Consider the following 14,858-nt stretch of genomic DNA (forward strand, 5'->3'; position numbering starts at 1 on the left):
CTGGAGAAATAGCTTAAACTCTCCAATCTGCCATTATTAACTCCACATATGATTCAGTGACTAAGCTTTAGTTTCCTCATCTGGAAATTGAGAGAAATTAATACCCATCTTGCAAGGTAGCCATGAGAATTATATGATAGGGACCAGCAGTTAGCATGATGGCTATGTTGTTGGACTCCCATGTAGTTGAATGCGGTTCGAGTCCCAGACCCGGTGGCTTAAACTCGCACCGGGCATGTGTGTGCGCGTGCCCAAGATCCCAAGAGGAGAAAGGAGGAAAAGGGACTGTGTCATGGTCATCCCCCCTAGGGGGTGATTTCTCGCTTTCTGTCTCTCTGTCTCTGTCTGTCTGGTGAGCGTATGTGCACTATAGCAAAAATCTCTCCAAGAAAAAAAAAAAAAGAAAAAAAAAGAATTATATGATACAATGTTCTTTTTTTAAAAAAATATTTTATTTAATTTTCTTTCATTCATTATTATTATTTTTAATTAAATCAGAGAGAGAGAGAGAAAATGAGAAAGCAAGCCACCAGGTCCAGAACTCAAACCGCGGTCGACCATGTGAGAATCCAGTGCCTTAACCATCATACCACCTGCAGATCCCAAGACAATACTCATAACAAATATAGAGAATATCACTGGTAATTGTAAGCTACTGTTACCACTGTTATAATAATGATACTGATAATAATAGTGATAAAAGTAACCAAGGGCTTGGGGGAGGTCCCCAATTTCTTCTGCCCTCGTGGAGCGTGGCACAAAGAACTGTCTGATCAGGAGAGACATGAGCAGCTGTCTGAGCAAAGTAGCTACAGGCACATGTCCAGAACATTTGGTGGAGACTCACATACCCCACTGGTTTGCAGCTTATTTTTTTGTTTCATATTTTCTAAGGCTAACAGATAGGTATTTTTTTTTAAAGATTTACAAATTAGAAGTACTAATAATCTGTGAATTTGCTCAATCTATAAGAATAAAGGAGCAAAGAATAGCTATCTAGCTGGCTGTTTAGTTAAAATACATTAGTTTTTGATGTGTGTGTGTGTGTATATTTAAAAGTATATTTACTTATTTTTCCCCATGAGTGAGAAAGAGAGACTGAGAGACAACACCTCCAATGGGGTCCCCTTAATGGGGTCTACCCCTCCCTTGACTAGTCCTGGAACACGGGCACGTGCATACCCAGTATACTCTGGACACGAACTTGGAAGACTCCCATGTGGGTCAGCCTTGCACAGTATTGGGTTTTACTGCCGTGCCACTGCATGGCCCCAGATTTTGATATTTTAAAACAAAATTGTTTTCAAGTGGGAATCCCAGGCAACAAGCCTACTGGCTAGATTTGGCTCACCAACATGTATTCTTTGGTCTGTTCAATCTTAAAACAACAAACAAAAGACAAAAAAAATTAATGGCTAACATTTTGAAAATTAGCAATTTCATATTAATACAATTTGAGATTTTTGACTTCCCTTTGAAAAAGCAGATGACTGGCATCTGTCGGCCCATTTCCAGATGGCAATGTACCCCTTCATGAATGGAGATCTTGGGTCTGGGAAGTGTTTATGTGTTCTCCAGCACACCTACTTACCACCCGCAGTTTCCACCCTTACTCAGGAGACACGAATTTCCAAATAACTCATAGATGCCATCCCTTAGCACTGGGGCATCTTGTGCCCAGCAGGATACCCACCTACCACGTACACTGAAAACCATGCTGCCGTTTCTCATAGACACACCAGAACAAGCAGCACTGCTTTGTATTCAGTCCCACGCTTCTCCTAGCGCATCTACTGGCTGCGTTGCTCTCCGTAGGAGCTGTAGAGCTCTTTGGATGAGATAAATGCAGGACACAGCTCCACACTTAGAACCCATCTCAACGGGTAGTTTCAGAATTCTCAAAACCAGTTTCAGCTATGGTTATCATATGCCCTTACCTTATCATTTTGAACCTTGTACTAGGCAAGCAGTTTGCCAATCTATTAGGGGTCCTCTCTGGGAGTTACCTTGCCCTTACTTTCTATCACTCCTGGGTTAAGGCCTCTGGGAGGAGCCCAACGAGAAAGAAGTCTGCTGCTAAATTTGCCAACTTTACCCACCTGAGACGCAGTCTGGGGGCTGAGAGAGAGGCAGAGAAAAGAGAGAGAGAGAGAGAGAGAGAGAGAGAGAGAGAGACTTTACTTAAAAGCACAAAGGTTTAGGGGTAAAGGGATGAACAGAGAACAGCTAGTACTTTGGGCATAAAAACATTTAATATACTAATATACAGTCTCAGGAACTTATAAATGAATGACTAGATCTTTTACTCTAATCAGCTTTGAAAGTAAGCTAAAATGTTCGGGACCCACAAGGTGGCATGGTGGTCAAAGTGCTAAATTCCCACATGGCCAGTTGTGGTTTGAGTCCCAGAACTGGTGGCTTGCTTTCTCACTTTCCTTCTCTCTCTCTTTCTCTGGTCCAACTGAATGATAATAATAAATAAATAAAATTAAATAAATAATTTTGAAAAATGACAGTAAACTAAAATGCTTAGGTCGTTATAAGTTGATTGTGTCACCCACGAAAAATATATGTCGGAGTCCTAATACCTCGTATCTCAGAACTTGACCTTATTTCAAGGAAGCATCTTTATAGAGTAATCAAGTTAAAAGGAGGACATTAGGGTGGGCACTAAACCTATGTGACTACTGTCCTTACAAAAGGAGGAAATTTGGACATTAGACACACTCACAGGAGAACGCCATGTGAGAACGCCGTGTGAGCAGGAATTACGGTGATACATTCACAAGCTAAAAAACGCTACGGATTACCAGCAAGACATCAGAAGTAAGAGAGAAGCATGAAGTGATTCTCACTCACAGCCTTCAGAAGGCACCAAGTCTGCTGATACCTTGCCCTTTGACTTCTAGCTTCCAGAACTAAGAGACAATAAGTATCTATTGTTTAAGCTACCAAGTTTGTGGGTAGTTTGTTAGGGCAACCCTAGGAAACTATCAGCATGCTAGATAATTGGAAAAACCAGATACACAAAATCAGACAAGAGGAAGAGAATCAATATGGCCCCATTATCTTTCTCTGAGTAGTTGTTTCCAAGAAGGGTGCCCAGCTCAGTTCTCCAGGAATCCATGCAGAGCACAGGCTGCTGACCTGTGGGAGGTACTGAGATGCTGGTACTTACAGACATCTCAGGCCAAATGAAGAGAGGGCTGAGGTCAGAACACTAGAGGCCAGCCCCATAGGCGTGCCTTGGACTTAACATAAATTGGGGGATATTGGGTATGTCTCCGGTCCCCTGTTCTCTTTTCCTTCTGTTGGCAGGAACTCTTGTGGGACTTCGCTCTGGTCTTAATTTGCCTCTCATTTAGCAGTAGATACGTATCACCACTTGCTGCTGTGCATTCCATCTGCAGAGCCAAGGAGAGCTCATGATTGACCTTTGACAGTCTAGTTGATCATTCTGCCTGCCAACACTCTCATGAGCAACTTCACACTTACTAGATTCTCAGTAACTTAATTGATTGTTTTGTTAACTTGTTGGTGTGTCTATATATTTATTCTTATTTTATAATTTCTTATTTACATTTAATCATTGTACATCTTTATAGCATACAATATAGTTTTCAAAGCCTGCATGGAATGCTTTAAAATGCGTGTCAATAAAATCAAAGATATTATCATATACAACATTCTTGACAGATAACTTTTCACTCTGTGTCTGTTAGATTTTGTATTTTCCTATTATACCTAGGAAGGGAAGATTAAAGGTCTTCCTAGACTCTAGACATGTCTGCTTTTGAGGCTCCACTCCCTAACAGATATATTCAAGCATAGAACCCAAATTAAGATGTTGTGATCTGCAGGCTGGGACCATATGGGCGGTCTGGGTTTGATTCTTAGCATAACCTAAAGACTGGGCATGATGGCCTGTCCCTTTTCTCCTAAGGATTCCAGAGGCTGAGAGAAGAGGTTAACAAGCTTGAGGTTGGCCTGGGAAACTAGGATGATCCTAGTCTAAAAAAGAGCTGGGCATGATGGTGCCTGTAGTCTTGGTTAGGAGGTCGAGGCAGGATAATTGTAATTGCATCTCCAGTTTCAGGTGAAATATAATCTTTGCTGTAAAAACATTTGAAAGGCTTTTTTTTCGTTTTGAAATTATTTGGTGAGAGTAACTCATTTAATTTTTGAGAGGCTGTGACTTCTCAGCAATCACTGTACATGGTCTAGAATGCTGGCAAAGTGAGAAAAGAGTTGCTACAAATTGTTTGCAAACATAACACATTTCTTCTGACACTAAGAGCTGTCATATTGCTCCATTTAGCAGACATTCCAGATGAAGTATGGCAGGGTTCAGAGTAGCAGCTCTGCTATCGGCATTCAAATCCAGATGAAGCATTCAGAATAGTAGCTTTGCTATCTGCATTCAAATCCTGGCTCCAGGTAGCTGTGTAACCTTAGACAAGTTTCTAAATGTCTCTATGCCTCAGTTTTTTCACCATCAAATGGGACTAAAAAGGCTATGGTGAGGATGAAATGTGTTAGTATCTATAAATATATTTAACACATATACTAAAAGTCCAATATATATTTGCTTCTGATATATAATTAAATACTGATTCCTGATTTTGCAGTATCCTTTTGTTACAATTGAAGCAATATTGCACATGAGTGGTTTTTTAGGTTTCAAACATTTTGTAAGCTCTTGAAAAATGCACAGGTCCTGAGCACCATGCTCACAGTTCACTATGCATGAAATTACCCTAAGCTCAGAGAGAGGACAGATAAAAATTCAGGGGAGGGGTACAGAGCAATTCCTTCAGCACATTTGGGAGCTATTGACTGGGCAGCGTGGAATGGAAAATAGGCCTTTGTCTTCTTGCCTGAAAGTGAAGTCACATTTCATGAACACTCACTACTTGCCAGGCAAAATGCTGCGTGCTTTCTAGGATTACTTTATTCAGTCTTTACGATAACCCTGAGACTGGGCGACCTATGAAGAAAAAAGGTTTATTTGGCTCATGATTTTGGTGACTGGGAAGTCCGAGAGCATGGGGCACATCTGGGGCTGGCCACTGGTTCTATGCTATAACACAGCTCACAGAAGCAGGAAGGAAAGGAGGTGCATACAGAGGGAGAGCCACCTGTGGGAAGCCACTGTACTTTTATACAGCCCACTCTTTTGGGAATGAATCCATTCCCATGGGAATGAGAGCTCAATCCTCCCATAAAACAGCCTTAACTATTTATATAATGAGACAGTGCCTCATTACACTGGCGACCAGGTTTATTAAGCACTTGAACCTTTGAGGGACAAATCATATCCAAACTAGAGTGCCCGTCACATTCCTTAACTAAATGGTGCTGCCAGTGGTTATTCACCTATCCATCCATGTGTCCTTCCATCTGAGGGGAAAAAAAAGGCACAACTCTCTACAAAGCATTGACAAAATCATTCTCTATTTTTTAACGCCATCATTTGAAAACCTTATATTTACTATATCAAGTGTGTCTCAAAGAACTATATATCCATCTACAGGTAGAATTATGGAAGTCACTGTATTGCCCTGGTTTCCTGGATTCAATGGGTTACACCGAAAGCTTCATTGCAGTAACACTATGTGTTTAGCACATTGGTCTCTGAGCCCAGGCATTGCCATGACTTCTACTCTACCACTTCAATGTCTAGAGCCCTTTTATTATGAACTGCCTAAAATGCCTTTAGAAAGAGAAGCTGTGTCTAGAGAAGCACACACAATCTGGAGAGAGCTCATGTTGGTCATGTGAATGTTCCAATCAAATAAACCACATAGCACCAATGGTGGCCCGTCAAGCACTACGAGAATCAGACCAAATAAACAGGTGAGAAAGTGGAGTAAGAGAAGGTCTGTCACACGCTCTGAGGTTGATTTAAAATCAGAGCTGCATTTGAATCTCAACTTTGTCATTCATTAGCTGGGAGTTCTTGAATAAGGGACTAGGTTTTTGGTTCTTGAGTTGCAAAATAGGAAGTAATAAACGAATATCAACCTCGTGGATTACTTTAAGGTTATCTTAACAGTTAAATGAGACAATCTGTAAAGTGTAAAAAAGCACCATCCAGTGATAGATGCCATTATTGTTATTTCCATCTTTTCACTTTACTAAGAAATGCTTATATGTACAGAGGTTACTATGTGTCAGGCATTGTTGTAGTAAGAACTTTAGAAGTATTAACCTATTTAATCCTTATAACTTCCTCTGAAGATAAATACTGTTGTTATTTCCATTTTATGGGGGAAAAAAGCTGCAGAAAACTAAATATAACCCGAAAGAGATATTAAATATATACATCTAATAAGTGGCAGATCTGTGACTTGAACCCAGGGCCCCATGGCCTGGGGCCCATGACTTTTACCACTAGACTGACTGCCTCTCACAAGGCATGTCTCTGAAGTAGTATACTGAAGAAAAATGTGGCCACAGAAACTTTGATACTTTGCCCTCAGTTACAATAAACAGAGTTCCTCTTCTTTACCCTATAAGCCCAGAAAATCAGTTGCACAAAAAATGGATAAGATTCTGGATGGAATTTGGACTGGGGCTGGGAATCTGGTGCCTAAAACATGAGCTTAGAATGGAAGGTTTGGTCCCTGGGGTAGGAAAGCCATCCTTAGGGCCAAAATGGGAAAGACTTCCCCCTTTTGATTTCTGTCGGGTTAGAGGTGAGTCTGCCTACTTGGCATAGCTGAGCACATCCTCCCCTCACTGCTTGGATTGGTGGAGGTACTTTATAGGAAAAGGAAGTGTGTGTGTTTGCCTTTTCTCCTTTCATCTTCCCAGGTCGGCGAAGGGAAGACCATTTCCCAGCTCTAGAAGGCTCATGGTTCTTGGATCTTTTGGCCCAGTTATCACAAGGCTTCAGATTCATACAGACTCACGGTTCAGTGCAGGTCAAATGATTAGGTACTATCTAGAGCACTACACTGTTTCAAATAATGTTGGTATTAAGGCAAAATCCAGATAACAAATAACATGCACCAAGAATCACTGTATTATTGGTCTTATCTGGGTGTGATGGTTAATTTCAGGTGTCATTTGGACTGTATACCTAGATTGCTGGTAAAGCATTACTTCTAGGTTGGTCAGTGAGGGTGTTTCTGAAGAGAGTAGCCTGTGAGTTGGACTTCGTGGGGAAGATCAGCCATCAATGTAGTCAAGAGTCATCTAATTGGCCGAGGGAACAGAATAGAACAAAAAGATAGAGTAAATGCAGATTTTCTCTCTCTTTTCTGGAGCTGGGACACCTTTTTTTTTTTTTTTTTGAGAGAGACATTTTTGCTGTAGGGAGTGTGCATTCACCAGAGAGAAAGAGACAGACAAATATCCTCCACAGGGGGGATAGCCTTGCTGCAATCTTTTCTCCTTCATTCTCCTCTCTCAGGATTTTGGCTATGCATGCATATGCGCCTGGCATGAGTTTTAAGCCACCAGGTCTGGGACTCAAACCGCAGTTGACTATGTGAGAGTCCAACGACATAACCACTATAGCATCTGCTAGTTCCAGGGCATTCTTCTTCTACTATCGTTGGACATCCAGATTCCAGATTTTCCATTCTTTGGACTCCAAGACTTGCACTACTGCCAGCTCTCCAGTTGCACCCCACATGCCCCGGATTCTCAGCTCTTTGGTCTTGGTCTGAGTTACATCATTGGCTTCTCTGGCTCTCCAATTCTCCAGCTTGCAGAGTTGGCTTACCATGGGTCTTCTAAGCTTTCATAATGGCACAAGCTAATTTCCCTAATAAATTCCCTTGTATCTATCTATGCATCCATCCATCCTACGGTTCTCTCTGGAAAACCCTGACATACACTGGGCATAGTCAGGACGTCAAAGACATTTTATCATGTTCCAGCAAAGCTCATTAGAGGGTTACTAATAAGACAGCACTAGGGAAAAGGAATATTGATGAATATTTTGATGCTAATTTAACTAAAAGCACTTTTCTTAATAACATCTAAGTGAAGGCATCTCGGCCTTTCTGCTCAGCTCTGTCAAGTGGAAACTGGAAACTGGATTCTGTGTGTGCTGTCTGTCAACTATGCAATAGCCTATATTTGGTACCACAGATATGAGTACTTGTCACATGATGCCAACTTTTTGGCCCCCTATTCTTCAGTAAAGACAGGTTATTCTGCTCTCCATAAACATGAACACAATAAGAACTCCAGAGCCAAATTTGTAACTGCAGTCTTTTGAAAAGACGTTAAGATTCTGGCACTTAGTAAATTCTACATGACAGGAAGTATTAACTGGATGTTTTTGGTAAACAGATTTAACCAGTCACAATACACCACTCCATCTAACCTTGACAACACTGTAAACTGTAATTTACAGAAATTCAGGTTAGTGATGGACTAATAGGCTAGGCCAGACACACAGTATAATTATACCCTCCCAGGAATCACAGGGGAACTATGTTAACTTATCCCTGATGTGTGCACATGCATCAGTGCACAAACAGCAGTACACCTCTAAGACTTTCCAGGTATATTTTCCTTACATGTATATATTTGTCTTTTCTTCCCTTTTTTTCTTTTCCTTTTTCTGGTTGTATCTGTCCCTCAATGGGTAGAACATTCTTACAATCTAGAAACCACACTTTCTATTATTTTTTTATTTTCATATAGATGCCCAAGAAAACATTCTGTATAGCTTTAGAAGCTAAATAAACCTAACCTTAGAAATATTATTAAAGCTTTGTATTCAAATGAACATTCTGTTTCAAAGAGTTATCATCAGAGGTGGTAGTTTTGCTTATACCAATTTTAGAATTCTTTAGATACCTTTCACAGCACTTCATGAGCTAAATGTGAAACACAATCTTATTTATTTATCATCGATTTTCCCTTTTCAAACTCGAAAGTGTTTATCCAAATTGATGACTTTATTCATCCATCCATCAGTCTAAGTTCTAACCAACTTTCTGTGGCATTTCTCTGAATCAAATTTTTTTCCATTTTCTCTAAAGATGAATCTTCTGAGGAGTTTCTAAAACATTTTGGTTGGTGGTTACATTACTATGGAAGTATATGGCTTCCCAAGAAAGCTCAGAAGATGAAGTTAGCATCTATCTCTAAATTCTGGCCTGATGATTTAAAAAAATAATTATTTTCTTGTTGTTCCTTAGTTCATCAATAGAAATGAACACAGGAAAGCAGAGCCAGGGCCCTTGGAGACTGTAAACCTCTCGGGGAAAGAAGGAATTTACTTCCCCTAATCACTCTGGAGTCCCAAAGGTCTGATACCCACCTTCCACATGACCCTAGAGAAAATTAAAGCCTAGGAGTTTTTCATAATTTTCTAGCCTACTGATTATTAGATATTCTCAGAAAATTAGATCAAGTTAATTTGGGGTAAATCCAACACTTATGTGGCTAATAATAGCAGATGCCCTAAACCTTGGTCAGACCTTGACACAGGTTGAATAGGTGGATGGATGATTTTAGTGGCTTCTTGAGTATTAAACTACTCCTTATGATTTCACCACTAGGCACCACTGCTGTGGCTTTAGTTAACTATAGTGAAGTGCTGGTACATGTTTAACAAACTAGCTCTTAGAGTGGGTGGGGAGCTTTAGTTTGCTATTTGGTTTTACACAGAGCAGCAGAAATGTTGATGGTTTATGTGTCAGCTGTCATGAGCCTGTACTAACAGGATCCGCTCTATCCCTATGAGCAGTTAACCACTAGACAAGTGAGAACAAGATCCTATAAGAATGGAAAATAAGACAGATAAGATATTGACTGGTGGAAAACGCAGGAAACAGGCCAGAGGTGATGGGTGCTAGCCACTTCACAATTTTACCTAGAGTCACCTTGGATTGATCAATGAGGAAGAACAGGTGGGGTACAGATAAAGCATGAATCACACCAGTGATCCTTCTAAGTCCTGAACTCACCTCGCTCCAGTTGCCCACTGTCCAGTCCGATGGGCACAGGATGTCTCTGTTGCAGGAAATGTGTGCCTTAGGTTTCAGCAGATGCTGGCAGTCCGTTGCTGGGAGGGCCTGCTCATCAGAGCCAGTGGTCTGGATGCACAGCACTGTTCGCTTCTGCTCTCCATAGGGCCCACATGTCGCTGAACATGCTTCCCATTCCCCTGCCCACCATCTGCAGACAGACAGAGATTGTGGCAGAAGGTCACCAAAAGTACATGTCTATCTGATTCAACCACTAGAAAGAGAACGTAGAAGCACAGATCCCAGAGCTGGGGGACCTTGGAGATACTGCTAGGGCCAAGTGACTTATTTAGTTGTAGCTCCAGAGCCCAGCATAAGTTCTTGACAAGTTGAACAGCTAAAACTTATTAGCTAAATTCATGTTTTGGATTCTCTGTGGAAAAACTAGTATGTCTGCCATTTTTCCACTCTATTATTATAAATGATTGACCAAGATTCTAAGACCATTGGTTACATAGAGGTGACTTTTGAAAAAATAGGGAGTCTTCTTGTCTCCCAGCACAGAAGGCAGAACAAGTGTCTCTACCCAGTGTATTGGTCCACCATTGTTCCTGTGTACAGCATGCTTCTTCATCCCTCTCTGTGGTAAAAACAAGGGATGTTTCTGTTTTTCATGAGAAGTCATTCATTGCTGACTTTAAGAAACCCCTCCTGACCTTGAGACTGTATTGAATTTTGGTAATTTTCAAGAAAATGGAACTTTGTCTTATTATTTTTGTTTCCTAAATATTGGATTCATTTGTGAAGACTTCTTTTGAGTCTCATACTTTTAATCTCATGTTAAAGATGTGAGAAGAACTAATATTCCTCAATTTTATTATATTCTTGAGTTAACAAGTAATTAAAATGATTGAACCTTTGATGTTGAGAATCTGGTTCTTCCTATGTAGAGGAAAAGCTAATACTGAAATAGTATGATGTGAAACTAGATAAATGCCCACTGTTATTCTAATTACTTTGTTCTACCTCTGACATTTCCAAGGGAGGCCAGGCACACTACTGAATATATAAAATGTCATTCTAGAAAGGCCTTAATCTGAGTTCACTGAAAGCCTAATTTATCTAATTACTTGCTATAGGGTTTTCAGCTGTATCACCAGATAGTGATAATAGACCTTCTCGCTTTTTCTTCTTGAAGTTCCCTTCAGTCCCTTGGGAAATATTTTGCATCAGCTGGTGCTATGGTCTGAATGTGTCCTCTAAAAATCATGAGTTGGAAACTTAATCCCCATTGAAACAGTATTGGGAGGTAGGGCTTCATAAAAAATGTTTAATACCAGATGTTTAAGCTTGGACTAATGGGATGTATTTAATGTTAAATGGATTAATATTACAATAAAAAGGGCTTTTCAGGGCCAACTCTGTGGCACAGTGGTAATGTGCTGCTCAAGAAAAGCTTGGCTCTGCATGGCAACCACAGGTTGAATCACTAGTCCAGTTGGCCTGAAATATACCAGGAATATGTACAACTGCCCAAGATTCCATGGCTGGAAGAGGGAGATCACGGCATGAATAGACCCTGTGGAGGGTATTCCTATTTCTTTTTCTCTTACTCTCACAGGCACATGCCCACACTTTATTGTGAATAAAGGAAATTTCTTTTTAAAAATGGCTTTCCTGAGTGGGTTCACTTGCCTTTGCTCTTCTGCCATGTGAGGACACAATGTTTGTCCCCTCTTACTCTTCCACTTTCTGCCATGTGAGGCTGCAGCAAGAAGGCCTTCACCAGACCAAATGCTGGTGCCTTGATCTTGGACTTCCAGTCACCAAACTATAAAAAATAAATTTCTGTTCTTTATAAACTACCTAGTTTGTGGTATGCTGTAATAGCAGAACAGAATGGATGAAGATAACTTGTCACCAGTTAAGAGCTAAAACCATCTTTCTCTCTTCTTTTTCTTGCAAAGACTTTTTTTTTAGGCTGATGATTCAGGAGCCATTATCAAACTGTTCTCTGCTCTCTGTCTCATTCCTCTTGGTGTCTGCCATAAGCCTACCTCTTCTAGAAGATTTCCAGGACATTTATAGTAGAATACAATTACTATGTTTACAGGAAGTTTTATACTTCTATTGATAGGAGATTTACAACAGAATATTTTCTTAAGGTGTTCTAAGTGATTGGCAAGAAAAAAAGATTTAGTCAAAATATTTATTCTCCCCCCCAAAGAATCAACAGCAACATAACCTGAATTTTTCTGTTTTTGCCATTATCTTTTTCTTACCAGAATGACAATGACACTGACAAAGATTCGGTACTTAACAAAATGTTAAGCTCCTGAACTTTCTCCTAGGTCCATATGTACACCTCCTTATGAAATTTAGTGCCACCAAAGAAGCCTGCCATGTCACTTTGGTAAGTATTCCCATACTTGATATCTGATCACCCTTAATATCTCCTGATGTTCTTCATCCTCTCTCTTCCCCTGGCCTTTCTTCAACAAGAATCCTCTTAGGTTGGTTTAGCCTGAATTTACCCCCCAGTGCTTTCTCTTATTAAAACTTAGATCAGGGGAACCAGCAGTTAGCGTAATGGCTATGTTGCTGGACTCCCACGTAGTCGACTGTGGTTCACGTCCTGGAACCGGTGGTTTAAAACTCACACTGGGTGCATGTGCGTGCATGCCCAAGATCCCCAGAGGAGAATGGAGGAGAAGGGATTACGGTGTGACCATCCCCCCTGGGGGGTGATTTCTCGCTTTCTGTCTCTATGTTTCTCTCTGTCTGTCTGGCAAGCGCACGTGCCCTATAGTGAAAAAAACTCTCAAAAAAAACTTAGATCAGTAATTTTCCATCTGTTGACCCCCACCCTGAACCTTGACTATAAATTCCCACTTATCCATACTCTATTTAAAGATGAGTCCAATCTCTCTCCCCCACTGCAAAATCCCATTTCAGTGGCCCCTGTGTTTAATGTAAAGATCCTGGATCAAATCCTTCTGGTCATGCTTTAACCAGTGTTATTAAATCATTTTCTCTTTAATAATACCTAACACACAATGGGATAATTGATTACGCATTGACTTGTATTGTTCTCAAGTCATTAAAATTAGTCAATCTTTTCCCAGTTATGACGTAAAAGTCCTAAGCCCTGGGGCTGCATCAGTGATTCTCACTATATCAACACTTGGGGAGCTTTAAAAAATTATCAGTGTTCAGGCCTATTGCAGACCAATTTACTCGGAATTTCTTGGAGGCAGGGCCAAGGCATCAGTGTTTTTAGAAGATTTTGTCCTGGTAAGGCTTACTATGGTTTGGGTAGGAGTCTCTTTTAAGATCAAGTAGGAGATAGGGAGTGGAGAACCTCTGGACTTCTCTCTTGTCTGTAGCTTCTACCCATTCCCATAGCAATGCTTGGGCAGCTATGACTGCAAATAGACCATGTTACTTTTTTCTTTCTAAACTTCATTACTAACATAACTGAAAGTCTAAATATAATTTTGCTACGTTTTTGCTTAGAATAGTAATTTCCTCAAAAAATTCAACTTTTACAATTATTATCTATTTTTCAAACTAATCTTTTTAGTGATGTTCTGGATTTCTACATGGCCATTATTGCCTTATAAGCACTTTTACCTCCTTGCCCTACATATCCTGACTGCATCCTATTACGCCAGCCTCATTTTCTGTAGCTTTCTTGTTTTTTTCCTACTTACACATTCTCAGTCCTCTCCCCACTTCCATGGACTTTCCCCAATTTCAACTATCCCATTCCTTCTATTTAGATCAGAGGTTCTCAACCAGTAGGAATTCTGATACTCCTCCCCCCGGGGGTCATTTGGGAATGTCTGAAGACATATTTTGTGGTCACAAATGGAGGGGAATGTGCCACTGGTGCTCATGGGCTAAATCTCCACAATGCTTACATAGCCCCCATGACAAAGAACCATCCATCCCTAAGTGGCGATAGTGCTAAGGTCAAGAAATCTTCATTTAAATCTTGGGCCATTACTTTGTGCACTGAATTCTATTTGCAGCTGCCAGAGTTGAATGAGTTACTATCAGATGTTTATTAAGTACTTTGGAGCTGGACACTATCACAGTTATAGCTTAGCAGAGCTTGGCCTTCCTGAAAACCAAAGTTCGGAGAGAAGTCAGTAGGGACAAGAGACTCAGATGACCTCTTTCTGGAGTCAGATATGTTTGAATTCCAAAGAATTTATTATTTTTTTTAATGTCAGAATTTCTTTTTTGATAGGCTACTCCATCCTGGAACATGCTATGCAAGGTTTTTATCCTGAAAGTCACTGGCCATGTAAGACATATTTTTTGTTTGGCTAATCAGAGGCTTTTATTAAATCTTCAAAAAAATTGTATTGAATACTCCTTTGGGGAAAACCACAGAATGTCCAAACTGGATGTAAAATATATTACTGAATAAAAATGATTCAGAAATTAAAAAGATTAAACCTTGATCATGGAATCCTTTTGGGAGAGGAAATGACAGCCCTGGATGATGGGTATAAACTTTTAGATAGAATGGAAATTAAGTAATAAAGGAAGATGTTGCAACTTGAAATTCATATCCAAGGGAACTATTGCACTAAGCTTGCACAAACAAATAGTATTCAGAAGTGATCTTCATTTATTATGTATTATTAAAAAAAGCAAGTTAACTTAATTTCTTTTTCTTTAATCCCTTTGTAAATTTGTATGCATGATTAGTTTTGGAGTCAGACTTTTTCTGTAATTTATAACACTTTTATTGTGGTTTTGTCCAGATTTTAGTAAAGAGGAATTAAATAGACAAATATGATTTTAATAAAATTAACTTGCTGAGGTCACTACCTTAAATACAGATGCCATAGATTTTAACCATAAATGTATGTGTGTGTGTGTGTGTGTGTGTGTGTGTGTGTGTGCGCC

The 14,858-nt window shown here is 40.0% G+C and overlaps 1 protein-coding gene across 1 annotated transcript in view; it reads right to left on the minus strand.

Moving 5' to 3' along the window:
* LOC102468433 (A disintegrin and metalloproteinase with thrombospondin motifs 12) overlaps positions 1 to 14,858 on the minus strand; it is a gene marked incomplete at its 5' end in the record, with an annotated part of 76,054 nt that overhangs the window by 44,713 nt on the left and 16,483 nt on the right. Inside the window, 1 exon segment of the mRNA XM_014587816.1 lies at positions 9,936 to 10,146. Within this exon segment, the coding sequence (XP_014443302.1) occupies positions 9,936 to 10,146 (211 nt within the window).

This window comes from Tupaia chinensis, unplaced genomic scaffold (assembly GCF_000334495.1).
Source record: "Tupaia chinensis unplaced genomic scaffold, TupChi_1.0 Scaffold000237_1, whole genome shotgun sequence".
In the NCBI taxonomy this organism is placed as follows: Eukaryota; Metazoa; Chordata; class Mammalia; order Scandentia; family Tupaiidae; genus Tupaia; species Tupaia belangeri.